The 14,243-nt window shown below is 49.2% G+C and overlaps 4 protein-coding genes across 4 annotated transcripts; all 4 read left to right on the top strand.

The window, feature by feature from the left end:
• The first annotated feature begins 130 nt into the window (after nucleotides 1–130).
• Pmar_PMAR012564 (Phosphoglycolate phosphatase, putative) lies at nucleotides 131–1,956 on the top strand. Its single transcript, XM_002787740.1, has 7 exons — nucleotides 131–331; nucleotides 709–816; nucleotides 1,006–1,116; nucleotides 1,327–1,425; nucleotides 1,473–1,567; nucleotides 1,631–1,682; nucleotides 1,732–1,956. The coding sequence occupies exons 1-7, from the start codon at nucleotides 167–169 to the stop codon at nucleotides 1,876–1,878; spliced, it is 777 nt and encodes a 258-aa protein (XP_002787786.1). The 5' UTR covers nucleotides 131–166; the 3' UTR covers nucleotides 1,879–1,956.
• Nucleotides 1,957–2,412: 456 nt separating this feature from the next.
• Pmar_PMAR012563 (Keratin, type I cytoskeletal, putative) lies at nucleotides 2,413–6,134 on the top strand (the record flags this gene model as incomplete). The annotated part of the gene is made up of 25 exons (XM_002787739.1): nucleotides 2,413–2,491; nucleotides 2,540–2,590; nucleotides 2,647–2,730; nucleotides 2,780–2,830; nucleotides 2,885–2,929; nucleotides 3,014–3,064; nucleotides 3,120–3,164; nucleotides 3,218–3,292; nucleotides 3,339–3,434; nucleotides 3,490–3,564; nucleotides 3,611–3,664; nucleotides 3,719–3,778; nucleotides 3,828–4,002; nucleotides 4,047–4,103; nucleotides 4,149–4,219; nucleotides 4,268–4,335; nucleotides 4,507–4,888; nucleotides 4,939–5,056; nucleotides 5,105–5,207; nucleotides 5,251–5,406; nucleotides 5,452–5,536; nucleotides 5,588–5,676; nucleotides 5,719–5,793; nucleotides 5,839–5,946; nucleotides 5,994–6,134. The coding sequence occupies 25 exons, from the start codon at nucleotides 2,413–2,415 to the stop codon at nucleotides 6,132–6,134; spliced, it is 2,394 nt and encodes a 797-aa protein (XP_002787785.1).
• A 73-nt stretch (nucleotides 6,135–6,207) lies between these two features.
• Nucleotides 6,208–6,838, top strand: Pmar_PMAR012562 (conserved hypothetical protein; the record flags this gene model as incomplete). The annotated part of the gene is made up of 3 exons (XM_002787738.1): nucleotides 6,208–6,400; nucleotides 6,449–6,608; nucleotides 6,652–6,838. 3 exons carry the CDS (start codon nucleotides 6,208–6,210, stop codon nucleotides 6,836–6,838), a joined length of 540 nt encoding a protein of 179 aa, XP_002787784.1.
• A 152-nt stretch (nucleotides 6,839–6,990) lies between these two features.
• Nucleotides 6,991–7,322, top strand: Pmar_PMAR012561 (hypothetical protein; the record flags this gene model as incomplete). The annotated part of the gene is made up of 1 exon (XM_002787737.1): nucleotides 6,991–7,322. A coding segment is annotated over one exon (332 nt), but the record flags the coding sequence as incomplete, so codon positions are not given.
• Nucleotides 7,323–14,243: the final 6,921 nt, after the last annotated feature.

Here is a 14,243-nt window from a genome sequence, read left to right as displayed (position 1 = left end):
CGGGAATTAACTCACTAAAAGTGTACAGAAATCAACAAGAGCTCAACAGAGTTTCATCAGAATTTCCATATTGTCGGCAACACATGTGGTTGACCATGTGCATATGTTCGCACACTGGTTCGTGGAGTTGTCCAGTTCAATTGAATCTCTTTTGAGAAGCTTCCACATGTCCACCGCAGAGGACGCTCGTATTCTCGTTACTTTTGATGTTGACGGTACACTAGTTCGGTCAGTGGGGTCGACCGGAGCGGAGAGGAATAGGTGGCATCACCTCGCCTTTGCCGCTGGGATGAAGGAAGTCTTTAACATCGATGATGCTGATGTTACCAAAGTAGGGCTGGGTAGGGGAGTTTGTTGGGGGGCCAGGCGTGAAGTCGGATGGCCTTGTGTTACGAAGGGTGGCTGATGGACTAAACTTCGACTAGGACATCAAGTGATAATGCCTCGACGCGATAACCATGGAGTTTCACTACGCTAGTGATATGAAAAACATACTAGTGAGAAATATATTTCACGACTACTGCATATCACCGCGACTATGGGGGTTTTCCACAGAGTATTACGCCACTTCACGTAAAACGGGTGAAACTCCAATGAACCTAACGTACGTAAGTACATATCTACTCAGAAGTGTTTGCCGCTCATTGTCCCACAAGGACCCTATTCAAATCTTCCTACAACATTTACTCGTAAGGCAGTGTTGTTTAGATTGCCCATCATGGCTTGACGGATATGCTGATTGCCAGGGATTTAGCTGTGCACTACGGGTGTCCGCCTGTGGAGGTTACTGATGATAAAGTGGCAAGGGTTATGAAGGTGAGTTGGGGTGTGAATTAAGCACAGTGGGGAGTGTGGCAAAATATGCTCGGGGACATTTCGGGGAATTCTCATTGGTTTCGGTACACTTGTGGACTTTCATAAGTAGTGAGGAAACGGCCGAGGTCAGCTGAGGAGAGCGAACATATATTCCGCCAACACTGATCGGATATGTTGCTGTTGTTGTAGGTGATGGACGAGTTCGCTCGTGAGCACTATGACAAGTTTGGCGAAGGCCTCGAAATATTGCCCGGTGTACGCTCTCTATTGAAGACCTTGTCTGAGGAGTATAGATGCAAGGTGGGTTGATGGTCGAAGTGGAAGCTTATTCGTGTACGGCGTGCAGTGTGGGAAAATATGTGCATTGTCACTACATGTGTTGATAACAGTGTGAGAATTCTGAGAAAATTTTCGGGAAATTTTTGTTGGTTTTTGTACACTTTCACCCGAGTTAGTGAGGAAACTCCTGGACTGAACGAACAGTCTGTTACTATCGATAGCTTACTATAGGTTGTTGTGGGGCTGGTTACAGGCAATGTGGAGTCTATCGGGTGGGCCAAGATGCGTGCCCTAGGGATCGAGCAGTACTTCACTACAGAGCCTATAAGGGTAGAGTTACCATCCCTTGCACATGTCGTAGGGGTGTTCTGTTTTAGGTTGGCGCATTTGGAGGGAACGATTCGCCTTATCGAGCTGAATTGGTTCGTATGGCTCGTAGTAAGGCCGAGACGGTTTTCCCCGGGATAAAACGGTACGTTATCGGAATTTAATCATCACTCGGTCCTGGCGTGTGCGAGGACTTGTTTCTCGGTAGGCACTTCCACGTGGGAGATGCACCAAATGATATCATGGCGGCGATCGATGGGGTAGGTTGATGGTGTCAGTCGAGCCGTCGTAGTATCCTCCTCTCCTTAGGGTGCCTTCGCTATCGGAGTCACCACGGGGACGTTCTCAGCCGATGATCTTAACACTGTAAAAGGAGCCACAGCAGAAAACCATATAGTCCTTGAAAGCCTCCTTGACAATGATAGAGTTTTGGCTGTTATGGGCCTGTGTAGATAGTTCAACTACAGTCCTGATGAGGACGATGATGCACTACTCTGTTCCGTTGTAGTGGTTTCCCTCATCACCACGGTTGTGTATCCCTTTATTGCGTGTTCCTTCTGACTACTGTCTCGCGTTACTGGGCACTAGTTGTGGGTTGTTTATACAGTACATAGGCAAACCAGTGTTATGCATAGAGTGTTAGAACGCGAGAATACTGTTCTGTATCATCCTCATCACCAGCTGGAGCTGCTGGCTGAAGGCATGTCATGAATATCATTGTCTGCATTGTTTGGGTAGTCAGTCAGCAGCTTACTGCACGGGTTCGATCCCCGGTGACTGCATTTTTCCGTTCCGCATTGCGATACGTGATAGAAGCAGAATAGGACCGTCGCCGACTCGTCCCTAGTCCTCGGGCTCGTTCACCTTTACAGCGATCATTCTGAAATCAAGGGTGCGCTAGTCCGAAATCCCCCATGGTGGTGTGAAGTGGCGGAGCGAAATCAAAAACGAATTTTAGTACCGTAAAACAGTGAACTTTTATCTGTCGTCATGGCTCGCCTGCCGTCCCCTGCGGCTGTCAGGGACGATGTGGAGTTGAAGAAAAAGAAGAAGAAGAAACACTCCAAAAGTGGGCAGAGGCTTTCCTCTGTCGCTGTCCTATTGCTACTTTCCTCAGAGCGCAAGGCTGAGGAGGTCACCGAAGAGGTCGAGGCCGGACCTGCTGATGGTGATGGTCTGCCACGCTGATGGTTGAGGAAAGAACTGTTGTTGCTGTGGGTGTAGGTCACGAGGAGAAGGAGGAGGAGCTTGTGGATGTCCACTCTATGGAGCCTGCTAAAAAGAAGAAGAAGAAGAAGCATTCTAAAAGTAGTAGTACTTATGGAGGGTCTCTTTTCATGACTTGTACGTCGTATAGAGATAGAGGTAGTTGCAGAAGAGGAGGAGGAGGAAGCGGAGGCTGTTGATGGTAGTAATGGGCTTGGCTGAGGCAGGCATCATCGTAACGGAGGATCCCTTTCAGAGGGTGAAGTTGTTAAGAAGAGGAGGAAGAAGAAGCATTCTAAGAGTAAGCTGGGGTGATCAGTCTATGTGGACACTTTTCTCTTGGGGTTCCGAGTAGCTGGAGACTCTTATAGACTTCTTTCTTCAGAGAGTCATCGTCAGCAGCGGCAAGAGGAGGATACTATGGAAGGTGCTGGAGGTGGTATATTCAGTCGTTGAGGGGGGAGGTCGTCGGACGTGTAGTGGTCTTTCAGTCACTGTAGAGGAGCCCGAGAAGAAGAAAAAGAAGCACTCTAAGAGTAATGGGGCTCGGAGGCAGCGATGGTTGCTGTATCGGTGTTGACATTCTCAGAGCACGAGACTGTTGAGGTCGCTGAGGAGGAGGAGGAGGAGGAGGCCCCCGAGAGCAAGAAGAAGCACTCGAAGAGTAAGACCACTGGATGGGTTCTTACTACTATCCTTGTTCGTGTTAGAGCATCGCAAGAGCGTTGAGGAGCCTGTGAAGGTAGTCGAAGAAAAGGAGGAGGACGACGAGGCTTTGAAGAGAAAGAATAAGAAACACTCGAAAAGTAATATTGTTGGAAGGGTTAGTAGTAGTTCTATTGGGATGCGGGATGGACTCAGAACATCGCAACGATACAGAGGTAGCGGAAGAGGAGGAGGAGGAGGCTCCCAAAAAGAAGAAGAAACACTCTAAGAGTACGACATCGCTCACTTGTGTTGTGTGGACGACCGCTCACTGTAGGGAAGGGGAAGGAGGTGGAGGAAGCTGTAGTGCTCAAGAAGAAGCGCTGTAAGAGTAATAGGGTTTGGGTTTACGTATATGATACCATTCCCACTGTGTTGTTGTTAGAAACGAAGGAGGAGGAGGCTGAGGAGATCCCTGTAGAGGAGGAGGAGAAGGCTCCTGAGGGTAATGAGTGATAATAGGGTACCAGCCCGAAATGGTGGTTTAGCGTTAGAGCAGCAGCAGCAGGCCCTGTCTACCACCGACCGAGAGAGCTCGGAAGGGTGGGGCTGGGGGGAGGAGGTCTCCTCATCGGAGTATGGGCAAGGTGGTGGTACTAGTAGCACTGAGGAGTCGGGCAGTACTTCTAAGAAGCATGGTGACCATTGGAGGAGGATAGATGAGTCTAAGTAGGAGTGCCTTCATTTGTAAGGGGGGAGAATACTGCTGGTAGGTATATCGCGGATCTCACTATCTCTAGAAAGGACAACACACATGAGGCGAAGAAGAGGTAGTGTTGGTATCGGGTCATGGGGCTGTAGGAGAGTGGGGTTAGGTTCGGTCATGGCGCTGGTGACACCTGGGGTGACAAGGCAGCTGCTGACCTCATCAAGGTCCGTGGGAAAGGTAGAGTCATCTCGTAGGGGTAGGGATCATGGAGGAGGTTTGTATTAGATTTCCGCAAGGAGATGGCTAAGAAGAAGCGGGCATCCTGGCGTGGTGGTGGAGCCCTGGAGACAGGGGTAAACTCGATACCCTTCCCAGACTCTGATTCGGACTAGTAGCGCTTACGTACTTACTGAGCTTCTATAACGTTTCTACTTTCCTAACATAGAATGCTTCCTCGAACGTCCTACAGGTGGATGCGGTGTTGGGTTGCTAGTGAGGTTCACTAGGGTCTTCAGTGTTGGTAGTTTATGTTTGGTGCGGCGACTGGCTCGACTAGTCTATTCGGAGGCGGAGGGGCTCAGAGCTCATCAGCAGGAGGAGGAGGCCTCTTCGGTACCACAGCTCAGTCCTCGGGTGGGGGTGGCCTCTTTGGTAGCACACCAAGTAGTGGCAGCTCTCTCTTTGGTGGAGGGGCCACCTCGACCAGTGGAGGAGGAGGGCTCTTTGGTGGTGGAGGAGGAGGGAATACTGGTGGTGGACTCTTTGGCAGCACATCTAGCAGTAGTGGAGGGCTCTTTGGTGCTGCATCAACTGGAGGGGGTGGGGGCCTCTTTGGGGGTAGTGGCCAATCGACTGGTGGGGGCCTCCTTGGTGGTGGTGGTGGAGGGGCTGCTGCTGCTGGGAGTGGTAGTAGGTTGGGCGTATTGCTGGTTGGGGTTTCCATATAGTGGTATCAGGCTTGGCCGCCGCAGGAGGTCTACAGTCCTCTCAGGAGGCCCAGGCGGCTATTGTAGAATTCGGCAGTAGGATGAATCAAATCACCACGGCTATGCAGCCACGTATGATAGCCTTTACGTAGTGCCTCGAGGACCGTGGTGGGAACCTGCGATGGGCCCTTTACAGGTATGTTATGACCGATAATAAGAATCAGGCTATGCAAGTCTTCGCCCAGCCGTACCAGTCGGCAGTGCATGGACCTGACCAGATGAAGTGGCAGATGGCTAAGGTGCCCTTGGGTACACCGTTGGGACGGGATTCTTCCTCCTCAGGACCTCTGCCCTGCTATGCTGGATCGCCCAGACTCGGCAGCCCAGGGGGTGTGGGCCTACCCCCTACCCTTGACCTCAGTAGACCAGATGGTCTCGAGAGTCGCGGACCAGCAGAAGCTCGTGGCCCAGGCTGAGGGGATGATGGAAAACGTTAAAGTAGTGGAGGGGAACTTGGATGGCACCGTACATTGGACTCCCCAGGTCCAATACTCGAATCTTGAGGGGTATGTGTCGGTAACTACGTTGAAGGAGTTGGAGAAGGCCCGACTGCGGCATCAACAGCTGAGTACACTTCGTAGTAGTGCTGTTGGGAGGCGGTGATGGTCTCTACTGTTAGTAAGCAAGCTCACTAGTGTCACGGCCCTCATCGACACTCTGGCTCAATCTCGGCAGCCACAGCAGCTGGTTGGAGGGGCCTATGCACAGGTGGGCTTCATCGTGTTGAGGAGGGGAAGGAGGGTCATTTAGGCGGAAGCGGCGTACTCTGAGTTGGAGCGGAGAGCTGCTGTTGTTCAAGGACGCTTTGCAGAGGCACGATATAAGGTATTATGGGCTATAGAGTAGTAGTGATGATGGCGGCATGCTCAGGCGAGTATGGCGGAGCAGAGGACAGGGGTCCCGCCGGGAAGGGCCGCCTCGACGACGGAGCTCTCCTGTGCTGATCAGCAGAAGTTGTTGAAGATAGTCAAGGACCAGGTACTTGCCTTTTACTGCCCTCTAGAGTGTTTACTTGTATGTATCAGACCATCTGTATTCAACAGCTTCAATCGGAGATGCGCAGGACCGTATCAGACGTGGATAACGTGCATAGTAGGGCGGTGAAGGCCCACCAACAACAATATAGGGCCCACGGCGACCCTCTACGGGCATTGGGCCATATGTAGTTCTCTTGAGCTCCATCTCTTGTGTTGGTGCTGGGGGGGGGTCCTTATATGGGCGTAGAGATCTTCCTGAGTGATGCCGCATACGAAGAGGAAACGTCAGCGGGACTCGACCAAGCCGGAGATCATCGCTGGGCCTGGTGGCAATGCTTATTCCTCACCTGAGGAAGCTGAGAAGTATGGTAGCATCAGTAATCAGAAGATCCAGGCAGAGCTCACGGCCACAGCAGTACAGTTGATGAAGACCAAGGGCTCTATAGATGGTCCGGGTGGGGCGCCCTCGGGGGCTTACTGACGATCACTTGGATGTCCCTTAGGCCTGTGGTTGGAACTGGGCTGTGGGTCGGGCTTCTCTACAGGGGCTATAACGCGGAGGAACAGGTTCATCGTGGCTACGGACATTTCATTGGCTATGATGGACCTCATTGAAGATAAGGGAGGCATTGTTGATAAGGTGCTGATGGACATGGGCAAACCGTAAGGAGCAGTGGGCCGCATAGCAACGTGGACCTGCCCGCAGATGGCCCCTGCGCCCGGGTATTGCCGATACGATGTTAAGCATCAGTGCTGCCCAGTGGCTGATCGATGAGCATGGTGGCGATCCTGACGTGACGCGCCGTCGATTCAAGGAGCTCGACAGTAGAATACGGACTGTTGGTAGCCCTGATGTGAAGGTAGCTGGGCATACTCGGGGGAACTGCCCTTGACCTCTGAGAGAGAGAGAGCTTTGCGGCTCTTTGTGAAGGAGGTTAAGCTGGGCTTCTCAGTCGTAATACGCATTAGCGTCACGGATCATCTCAGTGAAAAACAACAAGAACCTCTGATGCTTACTCTTTGATCACCTGAGTTGTTCTGTCAGTTTGCGCTTCAGCTGTACCCGGTTCCTGGTGCTCCTCGACAGCTATGTGCTGCAGCTGGTGACAACTCTCTTGTGATGGCCTACCCTCATGGAAACAACCAGCGGAAATTCTTCATCACCAATGGGCCCTCCACGAGGCAATGGTGCGTGCTGGCCTGGCCCTTCGCGACCTGTGAATGTTGCCTTCATTCCGGTCGGGATAATGCTGATGATGGCCAGAGTTTCAAACGTCACCTTGGATATGTTCATTCAACGCTCCGCACGTATCGAAGACTCTGTGGTCAGGGACTCTACGGTCCCTCGCTATTGGTTGGGAAGAGACTGTGGGAGAGGTAAACAGCCTCCTATGGGGTCATTCTGATACATCATTGCATTGGTTGGTCATTGTAGATACGTTGAATTGCTGGGAGAAAAAGCGAACGTTGGGAGCATTTCGAGAGAATGGTTGGCGGGGAAGATGGCGGATGAGTTCCTTCCTATTATGCATACGTGTCCCGACGTGTCCTTGTACTCCGAAAGTCCCCCACCCATTGTGGATGGGTTCTCTCCAAAACGTTTCAAATAGCTCAGCAGTGTTTCGCACGAGTTGTGACCTGGGCGCTGGGACCGATAAAACGCAGATTCGAATGAATACAACGAATAGATAATCTCAAAAATCATGGGGTCACGTCTCGTATAAGAGAGAAACACGTTACGGTTCCTTTGCGGAAAAATGCCCCAGCTGGGGATTGTACCGTCATACCTAAGGAGAGGGAAATTGCGTGACCTAACGAAGTGCCCGTGAGGCGAGCGCTAAGCAACCTCTAGTGTCGATGGAAGTGAGTGAAACTGCAGACTCCAAGGATGGCCGTAGGGTTGTGTAGGCACCCGAACAGGACGATTTTTCCTTTCTTCTCTTGTTACCCTTTAAACTGGGGGACTGAGGCACTCGACACTGTGACTGATGCTCGGATAGCTTAGTCACTTCAGTTTCCTGACTCATCCTCTGGTCAGTATTGCCCAACCCAGATCTCGGCTGTCGGGCCTCAGGTCTGAGGTTTGATCAATGCCTCTCTCATCCCCAGCGTCTATAGGATATCGTCGGTGCGTAAACCTGAAGACCGCATGTAGTAGGAAAAGCACTATAATGGTTCTAGACATCTATAGTTCGCTTGCTGAAGTAATGAACCATGCGACATCAATAGTGTTCACACAAACAGTGTCGTCTCTATCCACCACAATACGAGAACATCAGAACATTGAATCCGAATATCCTCTTTTGGTTGACAATCGAATAATCTATGACTAATATTATCAACAGCTTGATCAGCATCACTGTGGGAACATATTCTACTTGATTGCGATAAGCACTGTTTTCTGTGTGAGGGATTAGCTCAAATGGTAGAGTGGTCGCTTAGCAAACGAAAGGCACCGGGATTGATGTCCGGGTTCTCCAATTATGCACAACAACGGTTGTCCCTTCACGGTGATGTCTGATTTTCATCCACAGAAAGACTTGATGTTATACTATAATTAGAAAGGTCTATTCTATCTCACGATCAATCCAGCGAGGTAGTTTGATCGCTGATCGGGCACTCCTTCTGTGATGCCCCTGATGGCGAACTCGCCCGAAATCAAGGAGTCTTGAACAAAATATTGGAGGCAGTCACAGCATGAAAACAGGCTCAGTATAGCTCCGCTCGCTCGAAGAACTTCTACAGAAGTGTAATATTGATATTTGGAAGGTTAACTTGCGGAATAGTCGTCGCAGGGCAGGCCTGTTGCAGTAGCTAAAACTAGGAAGGCGTTGTCTACATTCGCAATCTGCCTAATTGACCATTTCCCTGGTAGCTTGATGAAAAATAGGTTGTGATTGTTCCTGTGGTATTTGTAGATAACGGGCACACCTTACTCATGAGATTTATGATGCCTCCGACCTCTCCTAGCTGCCTCTCCCAGTCTAGACTGCTCAGTCCAGATTCAATTGAGCTGGACGATGCCAAAAACCTCCGAATGTCAGTTCATCTGTACAACGCCTCACCAACTAAACTGAGACCGAATACTAATGAGAATAAATACTAGATGGAATAGAGAGCGCTGTTCATATGCTAGCTCTGAGAACATAATCTGGGCGGACCTTGAAACTACAACCTTTGGTTTAAAAGCCTAACACTCTATCCAATAGAGCCACCAGAACTTCTGTTCCTACGATATACCGATAGCGTCCGAAGTATAGATAACAGAAAACTTGGAGTCATCTGACTCAGATATACTCCAGCTCCTCTCACTGGTTAGTTACATCTATACATCCCAGCCAGTGTGAATATCATTTTTACTGACACAACAACCCTCTTGAATGACGTGTAATGCGAAATCACAGCTACAATTATTTCATCCGTCGAATCCGCACATCGTGAGTGGTCACCAAAAGATAACTCTTGTGCACGAGAAGAGACGACTCTCGAGCTCGTGAGCGTTGTAGTGAGCACTATGTGGCCCTCTCCAGATTCTGTTGTGGAGCTATAAAGTACAGAAGAATAAGCTCGTGATGCTTACCCCTTATCGCGAATCTTCGAGCGGTTCTTCGCCGTTGAAACTAAGTTCAGCTTGGCTTCCGGTCATATCGCAGTTGCTACTTAACCTAGCCTCCTTCGATACACCGACATCACACATGTTAACCTCGGCAGAGTCGTGTCTCGACTCCGAACCGGGTCGCTCGGGGGACTTCACCATAACCGAGGACTGCTGAGCATCTGCAAGCACCTCAACCTTCCCCAGGAACGCGTAGGCTTCATCAAAGCTCATTAATGGTCGGACACTTCTTCGATGATTCCGAGGGCATGGGCCTCCCTCGACTAGACCCATCCACTCGGCCATACGATACATCATACAGTATCGATGATCGAAGACTCCGGAACCAGTCTCACCCACGCCTCCACAAGTCCGGGTCCGGAAGTACTGTGGCGAAGAGTGAGGCATGAAACACTGCGAAGCTCCAATATGTATTTCTCCGAGATATTTTCAATACCTCAGACCACGAGTCGGATCCCCGACATATAAGCGAGCTCAACAGCCTGGGATGCCGTATATACAGTCTGTATGTACGGAGACAGCATACATATACATGCTCATGATGTCTCTAGTGAGATCTCCCAGGAACATCTCAACCCCCGTCGGACACACCCATAACGATTCACGAACACAAGATTGAGTAAACTTGATCGATAGGACGCAATTCAGAGTGACAAGCTGAAAAGAGAAGAGAAAGAGTAGTCGCAGCCAACAAATCGAGTTGAAGACCATTGCAACCTATCGCTCGTGATCGATTCGCAAGGTACGAGATTGCTATCAGAAATACTGCCAGGTCACGATGGTAAGTCGATTACTCATCACGGACAGAGGACGACCTGGTAGTTACCATAGCATCGTTGACTGGTGTTATGACAGAGACAATAAGACCCACATTCGGTGGGCTGCAAGATGGCAACGAGTAGAATCATCATATAAGTGATTATCATCGACTTTCGCAAGAACAATATCTCGTTTCCTGTCCAATGCATTTCGATGTGTACTTGTCACAATAAAGGTCGCAGACTGACGAAAGACATGGACTTATATGGCGGCCTTGTTCGGGATCGTAACCTTCACCCTCGAGCATAACACTGATTAGCAGAAGACCGAAGAAGATAACCTTGAGCATGGGAGTTCGAGAAGAACAAAGACTGAATCCTTGTCTATACCACTCGCTCACTCTACGTGTAGTCTACGCGAACGGATCCAAGACTCACCTTAGAACGCACATGACCTATCTTCACATTACATCATACTAGGCCTTCCCGAGGAAGTAGTGGAGCTCGCACGTCCAAAGAGGGGGCGAGTCAGATTCTTGAAAACTATGGACGCAGAACGAGCTCTTGTTATTATTAGTGGTCCTGGGACTAGCAGTTCTCTTGTTTCACTCTTATGCAAATGAATAATGCGATTGTACCAAAATCGATATCTTTATACTCGATCGATCAGACTCTTGATAATACGGGGTGAAGTCGCTGGATGAAGCCTTGCACGCAAACTCATCTTCTTGAACGCAAACTCATCAGCACACTCCCCCTAAAAATTCTTACGAGGAGCTTTACTAACCTCCTCAATCTGCTCGAATACTCTTTTCTTTCACCCGGTCAACATCCCCAGGCCTGACGTCGACATCGCCTTCACAGTATCCCTCAAATGGCGCAGATCCTTTCTGTCAACCTTTACAGATCCCCAATCTCCCGTCTGCTTCGGCTCTTAACCGCCGCCGTAGTTACCGATCCATCCGCAAGCCGTACTAGCTCATATGTGCACTATGTGCCCTTGTCTTGGTTCTGCCATGGAGTTATAGTCTACAGGGGTATAAGCTCATGATGCTCACCCCCTATCGCGGATGCTCGAGCGGCTCTTGGCCATTGAAACTAAGTTGAACTTAGTAAGTTCCGTTTGGCTTCTGGTCATACCGTAGTTGGTACTCAACCTTCCACTCCTCGACACATCGACACCACCCATGTTAACTTCGGCAGAGTCGTGCCTTGACTCCGAACCAGATCATTCGGGCACCTTCAGCATAACCGGGGACTGTTGGGCATCTATAAGCACCTCAACCTTCCCGGGGAAGGCTTCCCAGCTTGGGGAAGGCATAGACTTCATCAAAACTCATGGATGGTCGAGCACTCCTTCGATGATTTCGAGGGCAAGGGCCTCCCTCGACTAGACCCATCCACACGGCCATACGATACATCATACAGTATCGATGATCGAAAATTTCGGAACCCGCCTCACCCACGCCCCCACAAGTCCGGAAGTACTGTGGCGCAGAGTGAGGCATTAAACGCTGCGAGACTCCAATATATCACTGAGAGGTTTTCGGCACCTTAGATCCCGAGTCAGGTTCCCGACATACGAGCGAGCTCAACAGCTCAGGAACGATATCCAGTTTGCTCATGCAAAGACAATATACACACGCATGGCAATGATGTCTCTACTGAGCTCTCCCAGGCACATCTCAATCCCCGTCGAACATACACACAGCAATTTCCAAAGCGAGATCGACTGGACTTGATGAATAGGACCCAACGCAAATGTAGCGACACCGTTCCCCTCTCCGCAAACTCCTCGTTGAGAGTTATCGACGACGGTTTCTCGTGCAACGCAACATCTCTTTCTCTGCTAGGACTCGTATCCATATCGGAGTTTTAGTGACAGAATAGACCGAAGATTGAGATCCAAATAAAAACCCCTGGAGTACGTAAGATCCTCGACGTGCATCGAGCTCCAAGAATACAGACTTCGCCAAATACGTCACGGATCAAAATCGAATATCGGCGTGTCACAGACGAATCTTGTGGTATCATATCTTCAGCATTGCTCAATAAGTCTGGTAATCAGTACACGAAAGAAAAAGTAGACAGGATTAATGACGAAGTAAATGAGGGAGCCTCGTCCGATAAGTAAAAACTCTAGCAGAATTGTCGAGCCTCGCGCGCTCAGCATCACAGCAAAGTAGCAAGATGGTGTTCCGTGTATCACTACGGTATGATCGCAGGCAACTCGAACCCTCGCAGACTATTCATCGGATGAATTTTATTCGCCATGTGTGGAAAATAAAGAGGAGAGAGATTAGTCTTAACGAGCAAGATGAGACCTGGCAGTTACTATGGCATCGTTAGCTAGTGGTATAGCAGAGAGAATAGGGCCACACTGGGTGAGCTGAGTGATAATTATCGAACGTCGCAGTCACAACTGGTCGTTTCTTGCCCAAGGCAAACCCCTCTCTCCCTGCTACAAAGAAGGTCGCATTCGCGGGACAAACATGGGGTATCTTTCATAAGGCGTTGTTGTCCAGCATCGTAACCTTGACCCTTGAGGATAACACCGATGAGCAGAAGACCGACGCCGATAACTTTGAACATGGGAGTTCGAGAAGAATGTAAAGCTGAATCCCTGTACATTTCACTCTTTCACTCTGCATGAAGTTTGCGCTAACGGATCTGGGGCTCGCCTTGCAACTTACATGACCTATGTCTATATTACAGCATATTCAATGTCACATTCCCAATGGTCTGCAACTATAGCGTCTTTGATTCGCCAGCACGTACACTGTGTACGTGCTACATATGCCGCGCTGTTAGTAGTAACACCCGCACTGATTGACTCAACAATGGTTGACTCAACAACACTTGGGATAGCCACAATAGGTGATAAGGCTTCTTATCTTATCCGTTTCAGCCTGACGGCTGCGAACTGTTTCATGCAACGAGCAATGTGCGAGTGAGATTTGTGCATACCGTATGCAGTGCATACTATGCACGTATGCAGCATACGTGCGCGAGCACACGCATTCAAGCTGTGTGTACGGTACACATGAGCTACAGATCCCCCGGAGCGAAGCGGCGGGATCTGCTAGTAGCTTAAATGCGCGGCAAATGTGGAATGTGGTACGCACATACATTCCTGGCAGTTAATAACTGCGACGACTACAGAGAAGGCGAAACAGTTAGTCACTAACTGTTAGTGTGAAGATCACAGGAACCCACAGTAATTCAATCGCCTGCTAGCTTACACTGCTGAGCAATCTCTTCTCTTTATCATTGAATGAGACAATCTTTCTCAACGAATTGGTTCAGGAGTTGGTTATCTGCTGCCTTACAAGTAGTCATTTCAAGATTGCTGAGTTTAAGACAGTTATCGTATATTTCGACAATTGAGCACTTTTATTGAGATGAGGAATTTCCAGATTGCTGAGTTTAAGACAATTATCGAGTGTTCCGACATTTGAGCACTTTTATTGAGATGATGAATTCCAAGATTGCTAAGTTCAAGATAAATATCGTGTATTGCGCCACATTTGAGTACTTTCATTGAGATGAGGAATTTCAAGATTGCCGAGTTTGAAATAGTGGGCCTGTTTCATAGGAGCAAATTGCGCCTTAAACTTAAGTAACGCCTTAAGTATACCTTAAGTAATTAGGACATCCTATTTCACTACTTAAGTAGGCACGTTAAGGCGCCTTAAGTTTAGGAATACTTAAGGCGCCTTAAGTTTCTGTGCATATACTTAAGTATTCACGAGAAGCATTTCACAACATGCGTACTTAAGGAGCAACTTAAGTATTCCTTAAATTTTATTGAGGTAGAGCCGACCCTACCTAAATAGATACTTAAGTACCTTGTTCGAATATTGCAGCCCACAGGGGTTGAACCAGGGACCCTTCGAAGTACGATGCTTTGATATTGCATCTCGC

The sequence above is a fragment of the Perkinsus marinus genome, assembly GCF_000006405.1.
Source record: "Perkinsus marinus ATCC 50983 genomic scaffold scf_1104296929318, whole genome shotgun sequence".
Classification (NCBI taxonomy): Eukaryota; Perkinsozoa; order Perkinsida; family Perkinsidae; genus Perkinsus; species Perkinsus marinus.
The sequence above is the reverse complement of the archived record's forward strand: the minus strand, read 5'-3'. Positions and strand labels throughout refer to the sequence as shown.